This window comes from Cyanistes caeruleus, chromosome 7 (genome assembly GCF_971803275.1).
Source record: "Cyanistes caeruleus chromosome 7, bCyaCae1.hap1.1, whole genome shotgun sequence".
NCBI lineage: Eukaryota > Metazoa > Chordata > Aves > Passeriformes > Paridae > Cyanistes > Cyanistes caeruleus.
In genome coordinates, this window is record NC_141707.1 from 24909845 (window position 1) to 24924242 (window position 14398).

The 14398-nt window shown below is 36.3% G+C and overlaps 2 protein-coding genes across 7 annotated transcripts in view; one reads left to right on the top strand and one right to left on the bottom strand.

Annotated features, from left to right (window-relative positions):
- Positions 1-2378, bottom strand: part of PSMD14 (proteasome 26S subunit, non-ATPase 14) — a 46182-nt gene extending 43804 nt beyond the window's left edge. Inside the window, exons 1-2 of one of the 2 annotated variants that reach the window (XM_023931117.2) lie at positions 2278-2357; positions 1382-1421 (exon numbers count right to left, since the gene is read on the bottom strand). The gene's annotated coding sequence lies outside the window, so the exon portion shown is untranslated. Of the gene's footprint in view, positions 1-1381; positions 1422-2277 lie in introns of both variants that reach the window. The other variant, XM_023931118.2, reaches the window with a different exon arrangement.
- RBMS1 (RNA binding motif single stranded interacting protein 1) overlaps positions 1928-14398 on the top strand; it is a 339988-nt gene continuing 327517 nt past the window's right edge. Inside the window, exons 1-3 of one of the 5 annotated variants that reach the window (XM_086898568.1) lie at positions 1928-3214; positions 6892-7644; positions 9006-9056. In XM_086898568.1, coding sequence (XP_086754694.1) covers positions 7642-7644; positions 9006-9056 — 54 coding nt within the window. In that variant the 5' untranslated portion in view covers positions 1928-3214; positions 6892-7641. Of the gene's footprint in view, positions 3223-6891; positions 7645-9005; positions 9057-14398 lie in introns of all 5 variants that reach the window. The other 4 variants (XM_086898556.1, XM_086898564.1, XM_086898559.1 and 1 more) reach the window with 4 other exon arrangements.

Genomic DNA, 14398 nt, shown 5'->3' on the forward strand with positions numbered 1-14398 from the left:
AATTTACTTTGCAATTTGTACACTGAGTGACTTGATGCAAATCATTTCATCTTCCGTAACTCAGTTTCTCCACCTGAGACTATATAACAAGCTTTGTACCAGCACTTCCAGATCTCCTGTTGAGGAGTTACATGCAGCAGATGATCAACAATTTTATTAACAGTGTTCAAAAATGGCTCAAGGTTTTTGGTGCAACTGCAACCATTTCAGCTTCACTAGGGATGATAAACAGCAACAGAGATAAATCAGCTGAAAAACTGTGTATTGCAGAAAAACATTATTTCACCAAGAAAAAAATATCACTGCAGTTAAAGTCATCAAACCTGAACAGAGACTTCACATATGAAAATGTGGGGGGCAAGGCAGGGGGCTAGTCTGTCTATCTTCCTATATGTTTTGTATGAAAAGAAGAAAAAAATGTACATATTACCATCAATACTAAGTAATTTGTTAATTAAAGCTAGAGTTTAATCATGTCATGCATGAATGGAGTCTCAGTAGTGCAAGTCCAGAGTTACATTACTCTTGCTTCCATAACATGATCAGTTCTGTAAATACAGACCCTGTTTCTGGATCACATAGACCTGAATCTCAATAGACCCGAGCTGGACTAGGTGGTTTGCAGGTCAGCTTCCCAGACTCAGCTTTCTGACTTACAGAAGTGCAGCAAACCTAATTCTACTACATTTATTGCTGAGCTGGAGTTACTTCAGTAACAGAGATTCTAACAGACTGCTTTAAAGCTACTGAAGTACATTCATACAAAATTTCCAGATAAGCAGAGATTCATTTACAAGCTGCACCACCACAGAAACAGACAGAAATCATATGAATTTTTTGTATTATAGAAGTAATGGCCTTCTCCAAAATCTGCAGAGAGGCAAGCAGAGACGGTTGTGGAGCTATTGCAGTAGTCCAGCAAGTACTCATCATACCAGTTCTCTGTTATTAAAGGTGTCCTTAACACTTGCCCTTTCCCATCATCCTAGATGTTACAAGGTAATTGCAGGTATTATTAATTTGCACTCCATAATTCTTGTTAGGAGTGAATAATTTCCAAGAAAGTTGACAAACTAGTTTATATACTGGTATTACTTAATATTGTTTTTAAAGTATTCTCTAACTTATAATGTTCTAAATCATGGTTTTCAAATGAATATCACTGAAATGGCATGTTACAACAGATGATGGAACACAACCTTTCCCATTAAGCTACAGGCTAAATCCTGTTGCTCAAAGTCACTCTGAGTGATTGAGAAGCAATTCATAGGCAAGCAAATTTCTGAATTTCTTCAAAACCAGGTATTTTTGACTGTCTCAATAAGGTCACAACCAGTGAATACTCTGGTCCACAGAATCTTCTTCTAAGTTTACTCCCTACCTGAGGCATAGGGGACACCGTTGACTCCCAGGGCTGACAGCTTGAAGATAAACACAAATCTGTCAGGCTTTTCAGCTTGCCTAGTACCATTTCACTTATATATAGCTTTGAAATACATTTACATGAAAGTTCTTTATAAAAAGTCAACCTCAATCCCCGTTTTCTGTTTTTCCACAGCACACTGAAAACAACTGCAACTTTAAAGACATGACGCCAGCACATTGTTTACAAGTATCCAACTACATGACACAAATTTGTTACAGAAACATTACTTAAGTCAGCTGCATACTTCAAACAGCACAATTAATTTTTGATTATCGCTCCTTTTCTACTTAATTCTACTTCCTTCCCCTCCAGGTATCCCAGCCAGTGCTCTGCCTTCACTTCCCCCCGCGCCCCTCTAACTTCAGCTGCACTGCCAGGGATCGCGGCAATGCCGCACTCCCGGAGCAGCAGCGCTGCCGTCCGTGAGGTGCCTCTGACAGGGCACAGAGCGCTGGTGCTGCCCGCAGCACGAACCAGGGCGGCCGCTGCGGGCCGGGCGGAGGAGGCCGGGCCCTGTGGCCCGTGCGGTGCCGAGGCCCGTCCGGCTCCAGCGGCCGGGCCCCCGCCCTGCGCCGCTCCCCGGCCCTTTTCGCCGCTTCCCACCAGACCGTTCGCAGCTGCTCCCACTGCCCTGAAGCGCCCGGACTTCCCAGCGGAAAGCCCAGGGGCCCAGCGCGCTCCCCTCCCGGGCCGGTGCCGCCCGCCAGACCCGCCCGGTCCCGCTCCCGTCCGCGGCCCTGCTCAGAGGGCGCGTTCCCCGGGCGCCGCCGGGCAGAAATTCCCCAGGCCGCGTTCCCGCTGCCGCCGCGGGGCCCCTCAGCTCCCCGGCGCGGAGACGGCCGGGCCCTCACCTGGGCCGGAGCCTCCCGGGCCGCGGTGAATCAGCCGGATCTCATTCAAACCGAGCCCTTCCCGGTTCACAGGGCACCCGGCAGCGGCTTCCGGCCCCCGGCCGGGGGGCGGAGCTTCTGAGAGTGGAGAGCGGCGGAGGGGAGCGGCCTCCCAGGGGAGCGGGCCGAAGTGAGGCGCCATGAACTGCCCTGCAATAGAGTGCTGGAGATTAACTTGGTCCCCTGGCAGCCGGATGCCACCAGTGGCGAAAGAACGACACGATGGCATGGCAGGAGAACCAACAAATGAGTTATCAAATTAATAAAAAAATGATTACTGTAATAGGAACAATATCACATGCACTCCTCTCAAAAACAGTGTTACAGAAAATACGAGGATTTAGAGAAGAGAAATGAGAGTGACCACATATATATATAAAACCAGCACAAGAAGAAATGGAAAAGCATCAGAATTTTGGCCAAAGATAATAGGGAGATAATCAGATAAAAGTGTGCATGCTGTTGAATAATGCATACTTTCCTGATGCAAACAGAGAAGTGAATTGGAATTTCTATTACCCTTATGTTAACTTTGGAGCAAAAACTCTGTTGTAAATTAAAAGAGGAAATCACAAAGGCAAAGGGGGTACATTGCCAGACAGCATGTGAGCAAGATGTGGATGTCAGTGCCCCTTACGAACTTATTATGGCTTACACAATGAAAATTTTTAGAAGTTGATTTATATGTAGTTACTGAAATACTGCAAGTATTTTAGAAAGTATTGGGGCAATTTAAGAACCTTTACAAGCAATTTATTAAGGACTCTGTATAGAGTTTCTGCCATGAATGAACAAGATGAGCCTCAAGGTTTATTTGAAAGCTCCTTTAAAGACTGAGAATGTAGTATTAGAAGATGTTCAGCATTTTCTCTTTCACAGATCAACTACATGGAAGCAGGTAAAAAGGTACTAAGTTGTAAATTACATGAGAATAATCTCAGGCAGATATGGTCACCACTTCCACAGCATTTCAGCAGACACAGAAGTCTTAGTTTTTTATATCATGAAGTATAAAATTAATCCAAAGAAAGAGAAAGGGAATTACCATTATATGGTATTCTGCTTTATAAGAGGGGCAACATTTTTGAAAAGCAAAATAATTTTCCATTTTGTTTTCAGATCTTTGCTAGGCTGAGGGAATTTCAAGAGTTAACATTTCCAAAAGATTCTTAAAAAGCTAAAGGTTTAAAATGTGGTTTAAATTGTGGGCCAGTAATTTCTTTCTCAAGCTACTAATGCAAAACCTATTAGTGTAACTTACTGATGCACCCACGGCCAAATTACTGAGAAACAAAGAGTAAAACCTGTGTGTCTCTGTGTGTATATGTTTATCTGGGTATGTTTGTTTCTAACAGAGGAAATCTTACACCCTTCTTCAAACAGGCTGTTGCAGTCCTTCCTGTTATAACCTGGTAAAACTTAGCTCCTGTAATCTTGAGACTGTATTTTGAGACTTGTGCATGTCTTAGTGTTCTCAGAAGTCATTATATTAATTATGTGGTCAAAGATTTTTATTTTGGATTAAATTAATGAGGTAAAATATTAATTCAGTGGATGGAAATGCATTACATTGCTGGTTTGTACCATGATTTTGAGAGTAATCCATTTATTTCTCCATGTCCACTGGAATTCTGACACCTTAAGGAAAAATACCCATTATATTAGGGCTCTCACTCTGCAGTCATGTGTCTTTAAGGTACCCTGTATTTCTGAAAAAAGAAGGAAACACAAATATTTTTTTGTGAAAAGTGATCATTTATCTGGGTTAATGTGTATAATAAGGAAAAACAACATAGTAAAATCTTTGTAATATGCCTATACCCACTGATTTAAATGAGCAATGGCATTTCAAACCATTTGAAGATTTGGCCCTTCTTTGAAATACGAGTGAATACAAAGTGAAACAGACTTTCATTGTTATTCCTAATTACATTTCAAGTCATACTATTGACTTTTTAAATATATACATTTATTGAAATTTTATAAATAAATATAGTTACAGAAAATGAAAAAATGAGAAAATAGGAGAAATATTTACACTAGGAAGTATAGTGAATTAATTGGATATAAAGAGACAGTATCATGGTTGGAACTTATGACAGATGGTATTTTATATTTTTATATAAAAAAGATATATTCTTAATCGTATATGTCAAAGAGAAGAGACCATATGTTGTTAAACACTTCCAAATTGTCATTTAATCTGAAGGGCATTCTCTTGCATGCTTCCAAATCCCTCATTGTTTTGGTCTAACCAGTGTTAATCTATAGATTTTATTTATTGATTTGCAGTAATGCAGTGCAAGAAAATGTTCAAGGTTTGTTCTCTTTTTTATTACCTTTTTTATTACCTGGATGGCCCTCGTAAGTGGTAAATACTAGCTTTGATTGGACCCTCACATTTTTCATACCAACTTATCCTTGTTTGTAATGAAGTGATCAACAGAGTCAGACTTGCTAACAGATCACATCTTTTTTTTTCTAACTCCTGGCATATAATTTTCCCTTCAAGTCTGTTTGTGACTGGATTAAAGCAGCAATATTGCTGAAACTCTGTAATTAAATAATTCCATTTTACATGGCTAAGTGGCAAATGTACAAATGGCACGTAGAACATGAAGAGTGCACTGAGAGATTGGACACAATTTTCTGGCAAATCGTATATGTAGAGAGTGCTGTTTGTGTTAGGACAGGAGGAATTCTCCAGGACTGAGTTATAATATTAAAAAAAAAAAAAATCATCAACACCAAAAACCCCAAACAAACCCAACAGAAGATACTGTTTCAGAAAGCCTGGTGTTAGAATGCCCAATAACACTGTGGGTTGAAGAAAACATTGGAGTTGTGGATATTTTTGTTTTCTATGTTTAAACATGTAGAACAGAGCATGGGGAATGAATATACATCAAGGAGCACAAGAGCTGACATCATCTTTGTGAGAGGGTAATAAAGCCAGAATCACACTATTTGATTGATTGATTGATTGATTTAGAGTTATGTTTGGTAGTTATACACTGAAAAAGTAATGAAGGAATTAAGTGGAATTAAGGAAGTGTTTTAAACTGCAGCCTTTCACCATGGGAAGGGACTGGAACTCTGTCTTGGCAAACCTGTAAATGGGGAAATGGTTTCTTCTGTTATCCTTGGCAAGCACTCACTCCGTTAGAAGTGCTGATGGTGACCTCTGTGACATCCCCAACAGCTTGTACAATGCTTGATCAACTCCTTGCTGCATGCAGAGTAATAGCAAGGCTTGTCACAAACAATGAATAAAATTTAACAGGATTAGTTAAAGATAGTATATGAGTGAGATTACTTTTTTTAGACTCCTCAACAATTCTACAATCAGCTGCAGAAGGCTGTTAGAGGCTTGAAAGAGGCTTCATTAATCATGAAACATATGATTATTGAAAACCTGCAAACAAAACTATTTGCATCTCTTTCAGATTACAGACCTGCCCATTAAAGTATGACAAGTATAAAGTCAGTTTGAGTGAGAAGAATGGTAACAATGTATTTGGATATAATCCATCCCATTTAAGAAGGGAGAGGATATTAAGAAAACGAACATTCCTTGCAGCAAGCCATAAACACAGACCCAGCCCCCCTCCAGTTGGTGCCAAAAGATCTTGTTTATATTGGAAATTTCACCAGCCACAAGTTTCACACACAGTCCTAAAGGAAACTGGACTTTTGTCTTTTTAAGTCTATTTAAAGTGATGGCTGAGTTGTGAGAACTATCTACAAACCATCTGGAGAAGATAAGGCCAAGTAAAAAATCAGTCTTGCTGGAAATGCTTGTGTTGGGGGTGTCTATGGAAAATTTTTATGAGGAAACAGAGAAGTGGGTTTGTGTCCCTGGCAATTGCAAAGGTGCTACTCTGTGAGAGACAGTTTATTTAAATAACTGTGTAGAAGACTGTAAATTGAAAACTGTAAATTAAGAGAAAGGTAGTATGTAAAGTGGACATACTGTGGTTTTTTTCTGGATTGCTGTGGGATGGAAGAATACTACACCTTATTTTTTTTTCCCCTTTATTCAGTGGGAGAGTTTCCCCTTATTTGTGACATGATAAAAATTAATTTTATACTTCCTTTAGTACTTAAGATATTTCTGATTGTGCTGAAACATTACTTATATAGAAGTGCTGTGGTATTGTATAATGCTTTTCACCAATTTCAGGTATTGAGAGCCAACCAACAAAGACAATTTCACTTATTTCTGTGGTTCTGTCTGTGTTAGGGAATAGTACAGACTAGAAGGAGTAAATGTGTGGGGCTAAATAGGCATGATACATTTCTATTATCATTTTCCAGTTTGGATAGCTGTACATGTGTCCCGTGGGTGAATGCCCATTTGTAACCAAATCATATGAAGCGTGTTTCTGCTCTGCCATTTTACAGTGAGAGAACCTACTTCCAGAATTCCCAAACTTTGGTTTGCTTCACGGGACAAACCAAAGCACCAAACTGCTTTGAGAGTTTTGCTTTAAAGGCACACTCTGGATGCAAACTTCAACAATCATGTAGTTAGTTGCATGATATGTATCTTTTTTTTTTTTTTTTTTTTACAAGAATGAACCAACAATGTGTAAAGACAACATGGTGGAAAGCTGGAAAAGAGTGAAATAAAATTGGAGAAGGTGAAGTCCTCCACATTGCTACACATGGCATGCCCAAAGCACTGGGTATATACAATATGTTCTATGGAGAGCCTGAGGGACCTGTAAACTGCTAGATAAAAACCCATTCAGTGAATATTTTGATCCTCACAAGAATGTCACTTGGGAAAGGCACATTTTTTACAAGAAACCAGCTGCCAGATGAGACCATTGACCATTGTTAAGATCTTTAAAATAAAGCCAAGTAATGTGAATTGGAGCAGTTAACAGATGGATGAATTACTTGTGATATAAGTGATAACCAAGTCAAAGCAAGGTGAGAAAAGGACTTGACATTGCAAAGAACAGCGGATATTTGCAGGGCTAGTAAAGACTGCTTCCCAAATAAAAGTGTTAGCTAGTGGTGAAAGAACTGGAGTGTATCTAATTAAAAATGCATACCAAAGCATAAAGAGAGAATACAAGGGTAAACAAATGGCAGAGACCAGACTTGTTTTCAATAGATGTAAAATCAATCACAACATGGTGAAAAGGTCCTACACAAGAGGTTCGGTGTCCTGTATACAATGAAAGCAGCCATTTTGCCGAAATTAAATTGCTTTCAATTCAACTTGCAAAGATCTGCCTAAGAAAAGCTATCTGTGGCTGCGCTGCTGGAGGACATAATGGATGACAACGGTGATTTCAATGGCTGATGTAGAGGATGGTAGGGATGATACTATTCTATAAAATCAGATTTTCTGCTGGACCAGAACATTACCTTTGAAATTATCTCACAAACAGGATTGCAATTTACAGATTTTGAAAATTGTCTGATGACACTAAAGTAATGAAGAATTCCTTAATAGCTTCATTCCACAGAGTTTTACATAAATTAAATAAATCTGTAGAGATTACACTACTCTACTAATCACAAAGATACAGCAGAGAATAAAGTATTTGCAGTCTTGGTGCCTCTACAAAACAAGGTGTGTTCAGTATTTGTAATTTATCCTCTTACTCAATATGTGAGGAGCCTGTACTCTCTATTTAAATAGAAACTGGAGGTAAATACAAAATAATGTATCTGACTTAGACATTAAATTTTTGACTTTTATATAGTCTTAAGAATTATGAAAGTTATTAATCAGATATATTGACTCTTCTCTTTATGATGGTTTTAGTTCTTGCAGCCCTTCAAGATAAACACCATGGCGTTTTTTCCTCTTCATGACCCTGGCTCTTTTTTCTGTCATCCTTCCTAGATTTATCTACTGTTCTTATAAACATTAAATCATGATGAAGCCCAGTTGTATTTGGAATTTTTCTGAGATAATGCAAATTATTAATAACTAGCTAAGATAAACTAGATATTTCTCCTCCTTGATTGGTTTAGAAAAATAGCTTTTTATTGATAAAACATATGCATTGAAAAACATATACTTCAGTCAGTTCAGCTTTTTTGGAACACAAGGCATCAGTAAAAGAAAAAGGAAAATAAAATATAATTGTTTTTTGACTGTGCACAATCTGTGGAGTTGTGATCATGCCTTGTTCTCTGTGTTAATCACAGAAAAAAACCTAGAAGTACATAGAAAAGGTTAATTTCATTCTTGTAGTACCCAAATTGTCAGAAATGTAATTCTTCCTGACTTTATTACATTGAATAGACAAGCTTATTACAAACACTGAGATAAATGTAATTGGATAGTCATGGTACTTGCAATAGCTGATAAACTATTCAGGTAAGCCTGTATATTTAGCTATATTGGCTATGTGCCATAAATAAATACAGTAGCAATTTATCTCATCTCACAAGCTTACTTGATTCAGTTGATTAAAGGCTAGAAACTGACTTTAATTATATGTTGTAACAGTTGGTATTTGGAGACCTAAATATTTGGGTCCATGTGGTGGCAGTTTTAGTCTCCATTGTAGAAGGGATCTGGAGAAGCTTTTAATACTGCCCAGATTTATAATTTCAATTTTTTTTTTAATCAATATGCCTCCAGACTTTTTTATTCATTTAGGGGGTCATGATTCTTTTAGTTTGACTACTAAACACTTATTTTTCCTGTTTCGTTCTAGGTCCAGAGACCATTTCAAGTACCAATTGAACCTAGCCTTTTCTCAACAAAGGTAGGATGTGAAAAATGCAATGTATTCCAGATATTTTTTGCTAAAATGATCAAAGAGTGAGACATTTTATCCATGCAGAAAAGATGGATGCAAATATTACACTTGCACATGCTATTGTTTTATAAAATGATTTGCAAATTCTTTTAAATTCCTGAGAACTGATGAGGCAACTCTCACTATCAGGTGCCTAAGGCATCGATTTGTTCTTTGAATACTTTATTAAATTAAATAAATAAAATTAAATTATTTTTAATTACATTTAAACCTTATTTTACTATTTTATTTCATATTTAGTTACTCTGCTAAAAAGAGTAAATACAATTCCCTTGTATTCTTGCTGTTTAACTATTAATCTCCACAGCACTATCTAATTAATTGTATTTTGTTTCGTAGTTAAAATTAGTCTAAATCTAGGTAAGAAGAATATTCAAGGCAAAAGTAAATACAAAAACTTGTTGTAATTAAATAAAAATACTGAAACCAGATAATGAAAAAGGAATTTTCATTAGGTCTTCCAAACTGTTGTATTGCTGGTATATAAGTTGTTAAAATGTAATACAATACACATTCTTTAATTCTGGTATGGAGTCTTTTGAAGAAAATGGATTTGAATTATTATAGTAGAGAAATATCTTAAATTGTCTTGAGACCAATGATTTTTCTATCTATCTGTTTAAGTCAATGTGATTGGTTTAATACCCCAGATGAGTTAATGCAATAACTTAAATAGCCAGTTACTGAAGTCCAAGAAAGTACTTCAGTATCTGCTACCTAGTTTTGGTCATATTCAAACTTGATGCTAGCTCAAACCTTAAAGTTTGCTTTGGCTCTTGTTTTATTTCCAACTATGTATGTCAGTATATGGCAGTAGTTGTCAATCTCTTCAGTTGGGAAGTCATAACAATTTCAGTGGATAAGGAATTGCATTAGAAACATCGTTTGAAGACAAAGAATACTCCACAGACACTTCTTTACCAGAGTCCACAGGTCACAAAGTTAACATCAACACTTTAAAAATCCTTTGGAGTATTTGACTGGTTTTCATATATATGTTTAATATATCTGAAATAAAATATGATTGTTCATATGGCATATTTGCAATAGGGAATTTGGGGTGGAATAAATGCAGTGATGATGATCTCGATAATCTTTTTCTAACAGCAATTATACTCCCTAGTAACTACCTCATGCCACAGAACCTTATACTGTTTTTGTGTATCTTAGGAGCTTGGAGTTTTTGAGTAGTGTCTGTATACTTAAAACTTACACTGCAGTCCTTTTGTGATGCCCTTCTCAGTATTAGTCCAACAAGCCAGTATAATTACTTGATCCTTTCAGCTTAATTTTACACTCATTATTGAGAACCTTTCCTTTCTCCACAAAACTTGGATATAAAAATTAATTAAATTACACATTTTCAGTTTACCTGAAAAATATATTTAAGCAAGAGCCATAATCTCCTCTAGCTAACAATTACCTTTTATATTCAACATCCTTCTCTTGTTATTTTCAGGAACTGTGGATAGCCTCTAAAAATCATCAATCCTTTGTTGCATATTTCTTTATGAGCACAGATGCTTACAACGTCTATCGAGTGACTGTAAATAACATAATTTTTAATTAGAAATGCGCTGATTTAAAACTGCCTGCTCATCTTAGCTCCATCTTTCAGGTAACCGGAGCTGCTAATTACTTTCAAAAACCTAGGTCAAATGGTCAGTGTCTGAATTCATTAACCACTCAGCAAAATATCTCTCTCCCTCTAAAAAAGAGGAAAACTTCACAAATATTTTTAAAGGTCAAATGTTGTTGTCCACTTTACCCATTGACTTTGTTCTTGGTAATAGATCTGGGATTTTGTAGTAGCAGTAATACATAAATAGTTAATATTGTTTAAATAAGTGGAAAGTAAACCAGCTCTGTTCCTTTGTAATGAAAGACAGCGAAATATACTGTTAGTGGTGTACATAAGCAGTAACCTTTTAAAATCTCCATCCCTCTGAAAAACATTCAAATCCAGTTCATTCAAATTTTCTTCATGCAATCTTTCATGTTTTTATTTCTCAAGTAAGTAACAGAAAAATACTTACCAGTAGTGATCATCACATGTAGACTATCAAATAATGTGTTCAAATAAGCATAGAAATTGGGTCTAAATCCCAGGTATTTTAAACCATTTCTTCTGACCACCTGTGTGAGACACAATTTTTTAAGGAAATGTTTTTTACGTTTAATCTTTGAGAAAACAGTTTGAAGCTGTTGTAACTTTTTTATTTTGCTGACAATATGGGAATTGTCCAGTCTAGATCTGTGTGTGATTTTATGTGACTGATTGTTATGCACACAAATATTAAGGAACAATTTTATAAATGCAAGCCACCCTAACTGTGGCTTGAAGCATAAGAATAGTCTACCCACTGTGTGAAAAGTAATTGTGGTTTGAATTCTTAGAAAGATTATTTTCATATCAAGACTTTTGATGGTTGTTTGAAAACAACCATTATACTTAACGCTGGTGATCTATTTACTTTATCAACATAGTGTAGATCTTTTAATTTTGTGATGCTTCTTGCAGGTCTTGAACATTTATTAAACTTTCTTCTCTCCTTATCAGTAAAGTTCTAGCTAGTTTAGGTACTTCTGTTGTAATTGAAACTTAGTTTCAATTCAGATATACAGGGCTGATGCGGATTATATGCATGTCATCAATAAAATAGTGTAAATGGTCTTTTAACTCTACTTGTGTGTTGTTATAATTATGTGCTCTTATGATGTAGTTGTTTTGTTGCTCATTGGTTCTAGCATTTTTACTACACAAATAGAAAAATACCTTAATATTAAGTCTTTCTTGTGACAGAAAAAGGAGATATTATATTTTGAATGAAGTGTTATTTTTATGGAGGAAGAATGCACTCTACCTAAATTTGGACATTCAGATATTTTGCCGCTTGAGGTCTTTGTCATTTTAGTAGTTGAAGAAAGAGTGTGCTTTTTTCCTCAGGAGCTAATAGTGCTAAATGTACTCTTTCATAGAGCTGACTGAAGAACAATAGTTTTATTTTATTTTTACGTTGACTGATGCCAGTAGGAGGGGAAGGCATGTATTATTATGCAGTATTTTACACAAATTTGTTTCCTGTTTTCATGAAGTATATATTTATATTCTTTTGAAAAAATGGTTCAGGTACATCTTCAAACACAAGGAAACACTGTGAATAATGCTATCTTTCCCTTCTGAGTAACAAACATGTTCCATGTGACTCAAGCCATCCTTGCATTCTACAATGCCCAAGGAGCAAGGATCATAGAATCATAGGGTCATTTAGAAGACCCCTGATATTGAGTCCAACAGTGAACCTAACACCTTCACCTCTAAACCGTGTCAAGTGCTACATCAGCATGATTTTTGATCAGTGATTCCACCAATGCCCTTGGCAGCCTATTTCAGTGCTTGGCCAAACTTTCAATGATGACATTTTTCCTGGTATTTTCCTAATATCCAGTCTAAACCTTCCTTGGCATAACATGAGACCAGTGTTTGGTCTTATCTGTCTATATTTGGTCACTAATAGGCATATCAGAATGACATGATCACCTCAGCTGGCAGTCCTCTTATTTTATGCCAGAAGTGCCACTGCCTTTCAGAAGAGTACATAGTAAAGATCTTGACTTCAAATGGTCATCAAAATTTTATGGTGTTTTGTGTAGTAGCTAAACACAAAATTCTGCTCTAGTTAATTCTTCATCTAATTAATTATTATTTTATTATTCATTTTAACTAACACCAAGAAGATCTTTTTTGGATACATCTTCCTTTTTGTACATTAAACATTTTGCAGATAATGTCTGTTAGACAGGTATACATCTGTATAGACAAAACCATCCATCTATAGAGCATAATGTAAAAAACCCCAAAGTGATGGACTTTATCTTCAATTTGGATGAAAAAAAAAAAAGAGATTGCAAATTCACTAGTATTTATTACCATTTATATTAAATATCTATGCTAGCTGCATGTGTTTGTTCTGCAAGTGTTGGTGGAAAATAAGGCCATGCATATTCCTACAACAAAGCTGTTCATTGTATAATTTAGTTTTTAGCTGACTCTGAACTTACTGCAGGTGAAAATAAGATGATCCAGATCTGTCAGCACTGATATACATGTAGGTGGTTCCATTATTATAATTTGTGAAAAGCTCACAAGCTGTCTTTGTGAGGGTGCTTATATAGAGTAATGTATTAAAAAAGGCAAGATGTTCTACCTTATGATGGCATTGCAGTTGTGCAGTTTGTGTAAAGTAATCAAGTCTTTCTAAAATACACTTGAAAAGTATTTGAAGAGGAAAATTGATTAATATTCTTGCATGGTTTTGTATGTAATGTAATACTTCATAGTTTAAGAAAGAATTTCCTGCTTTTTATGGGACAGATATGTTCCAATGGAATGAACTAAGTATTTATAAACTAGATGCTCTTTTCAGGAGTTGTGAGTACTACAAGAATAACGCCACTATTCTTGTAGAGAACATAGATGTTAGAACTGCCCCTCTCTTGAATAAAGAGTTGTTGCAATAGTACTGATGAAATTTCTGGCCTTTTCCCACTATTTTGAGAAGACCACCCTGTTTTTTTCCATATTTTCTTAGATTTTGCTTTCAGTAATTTAAATATTCAGTGATGAGCTTGTATAGTGTATGTAATAGGTACTATAACCAGTCTGCAACTGATGAAAATAAATTATTGGCAGAAAAAATTGCTTCAAATATCTACTTCTGATAAGCTATTAAAAATTTTATAGGGTATAAAAATAATATAATGTAGCTGGATATAATCCAGTACTTTATAAGATGAATTTCAGTCCTCCCTCCTTCCTCCCCTCCATGTTCAGAACAGTAGCAAAATGATATTATGAGGTTTTATTGAGACTGGCTGATATACTTAGAAAGAAATAGAGGAGCTTTTGGACTCATGGTGATTTCATAAAGTAATTCTGCTTCCCTTACTTTCAGTGAAGCAAAAAGAAAAATTCTGACATTACACCAATTTAAGCTTGTGCTGTTGTAACTCTATAGGTATGTAATTTTGGGGCTCTCTGTGGGGTCCACATATGGATTCATGTTTGAGCTTAATTAATAGAAAATGGCCATGATGCAATGAATTTTCTATGAAAATGCAATAAATTTTTTATTAGCTGTACTCACCTAATCCTGTGAATGCTTGACCATATTGTCTGCTTCAGTCACATGATTACAGACAGCTTTGGATGAGCATTCCTAATCTGAAGAAATCACTTGATGGTCACTTGAACAAGCGGGATACTCCTCCTAATGTGAAATGAAGGG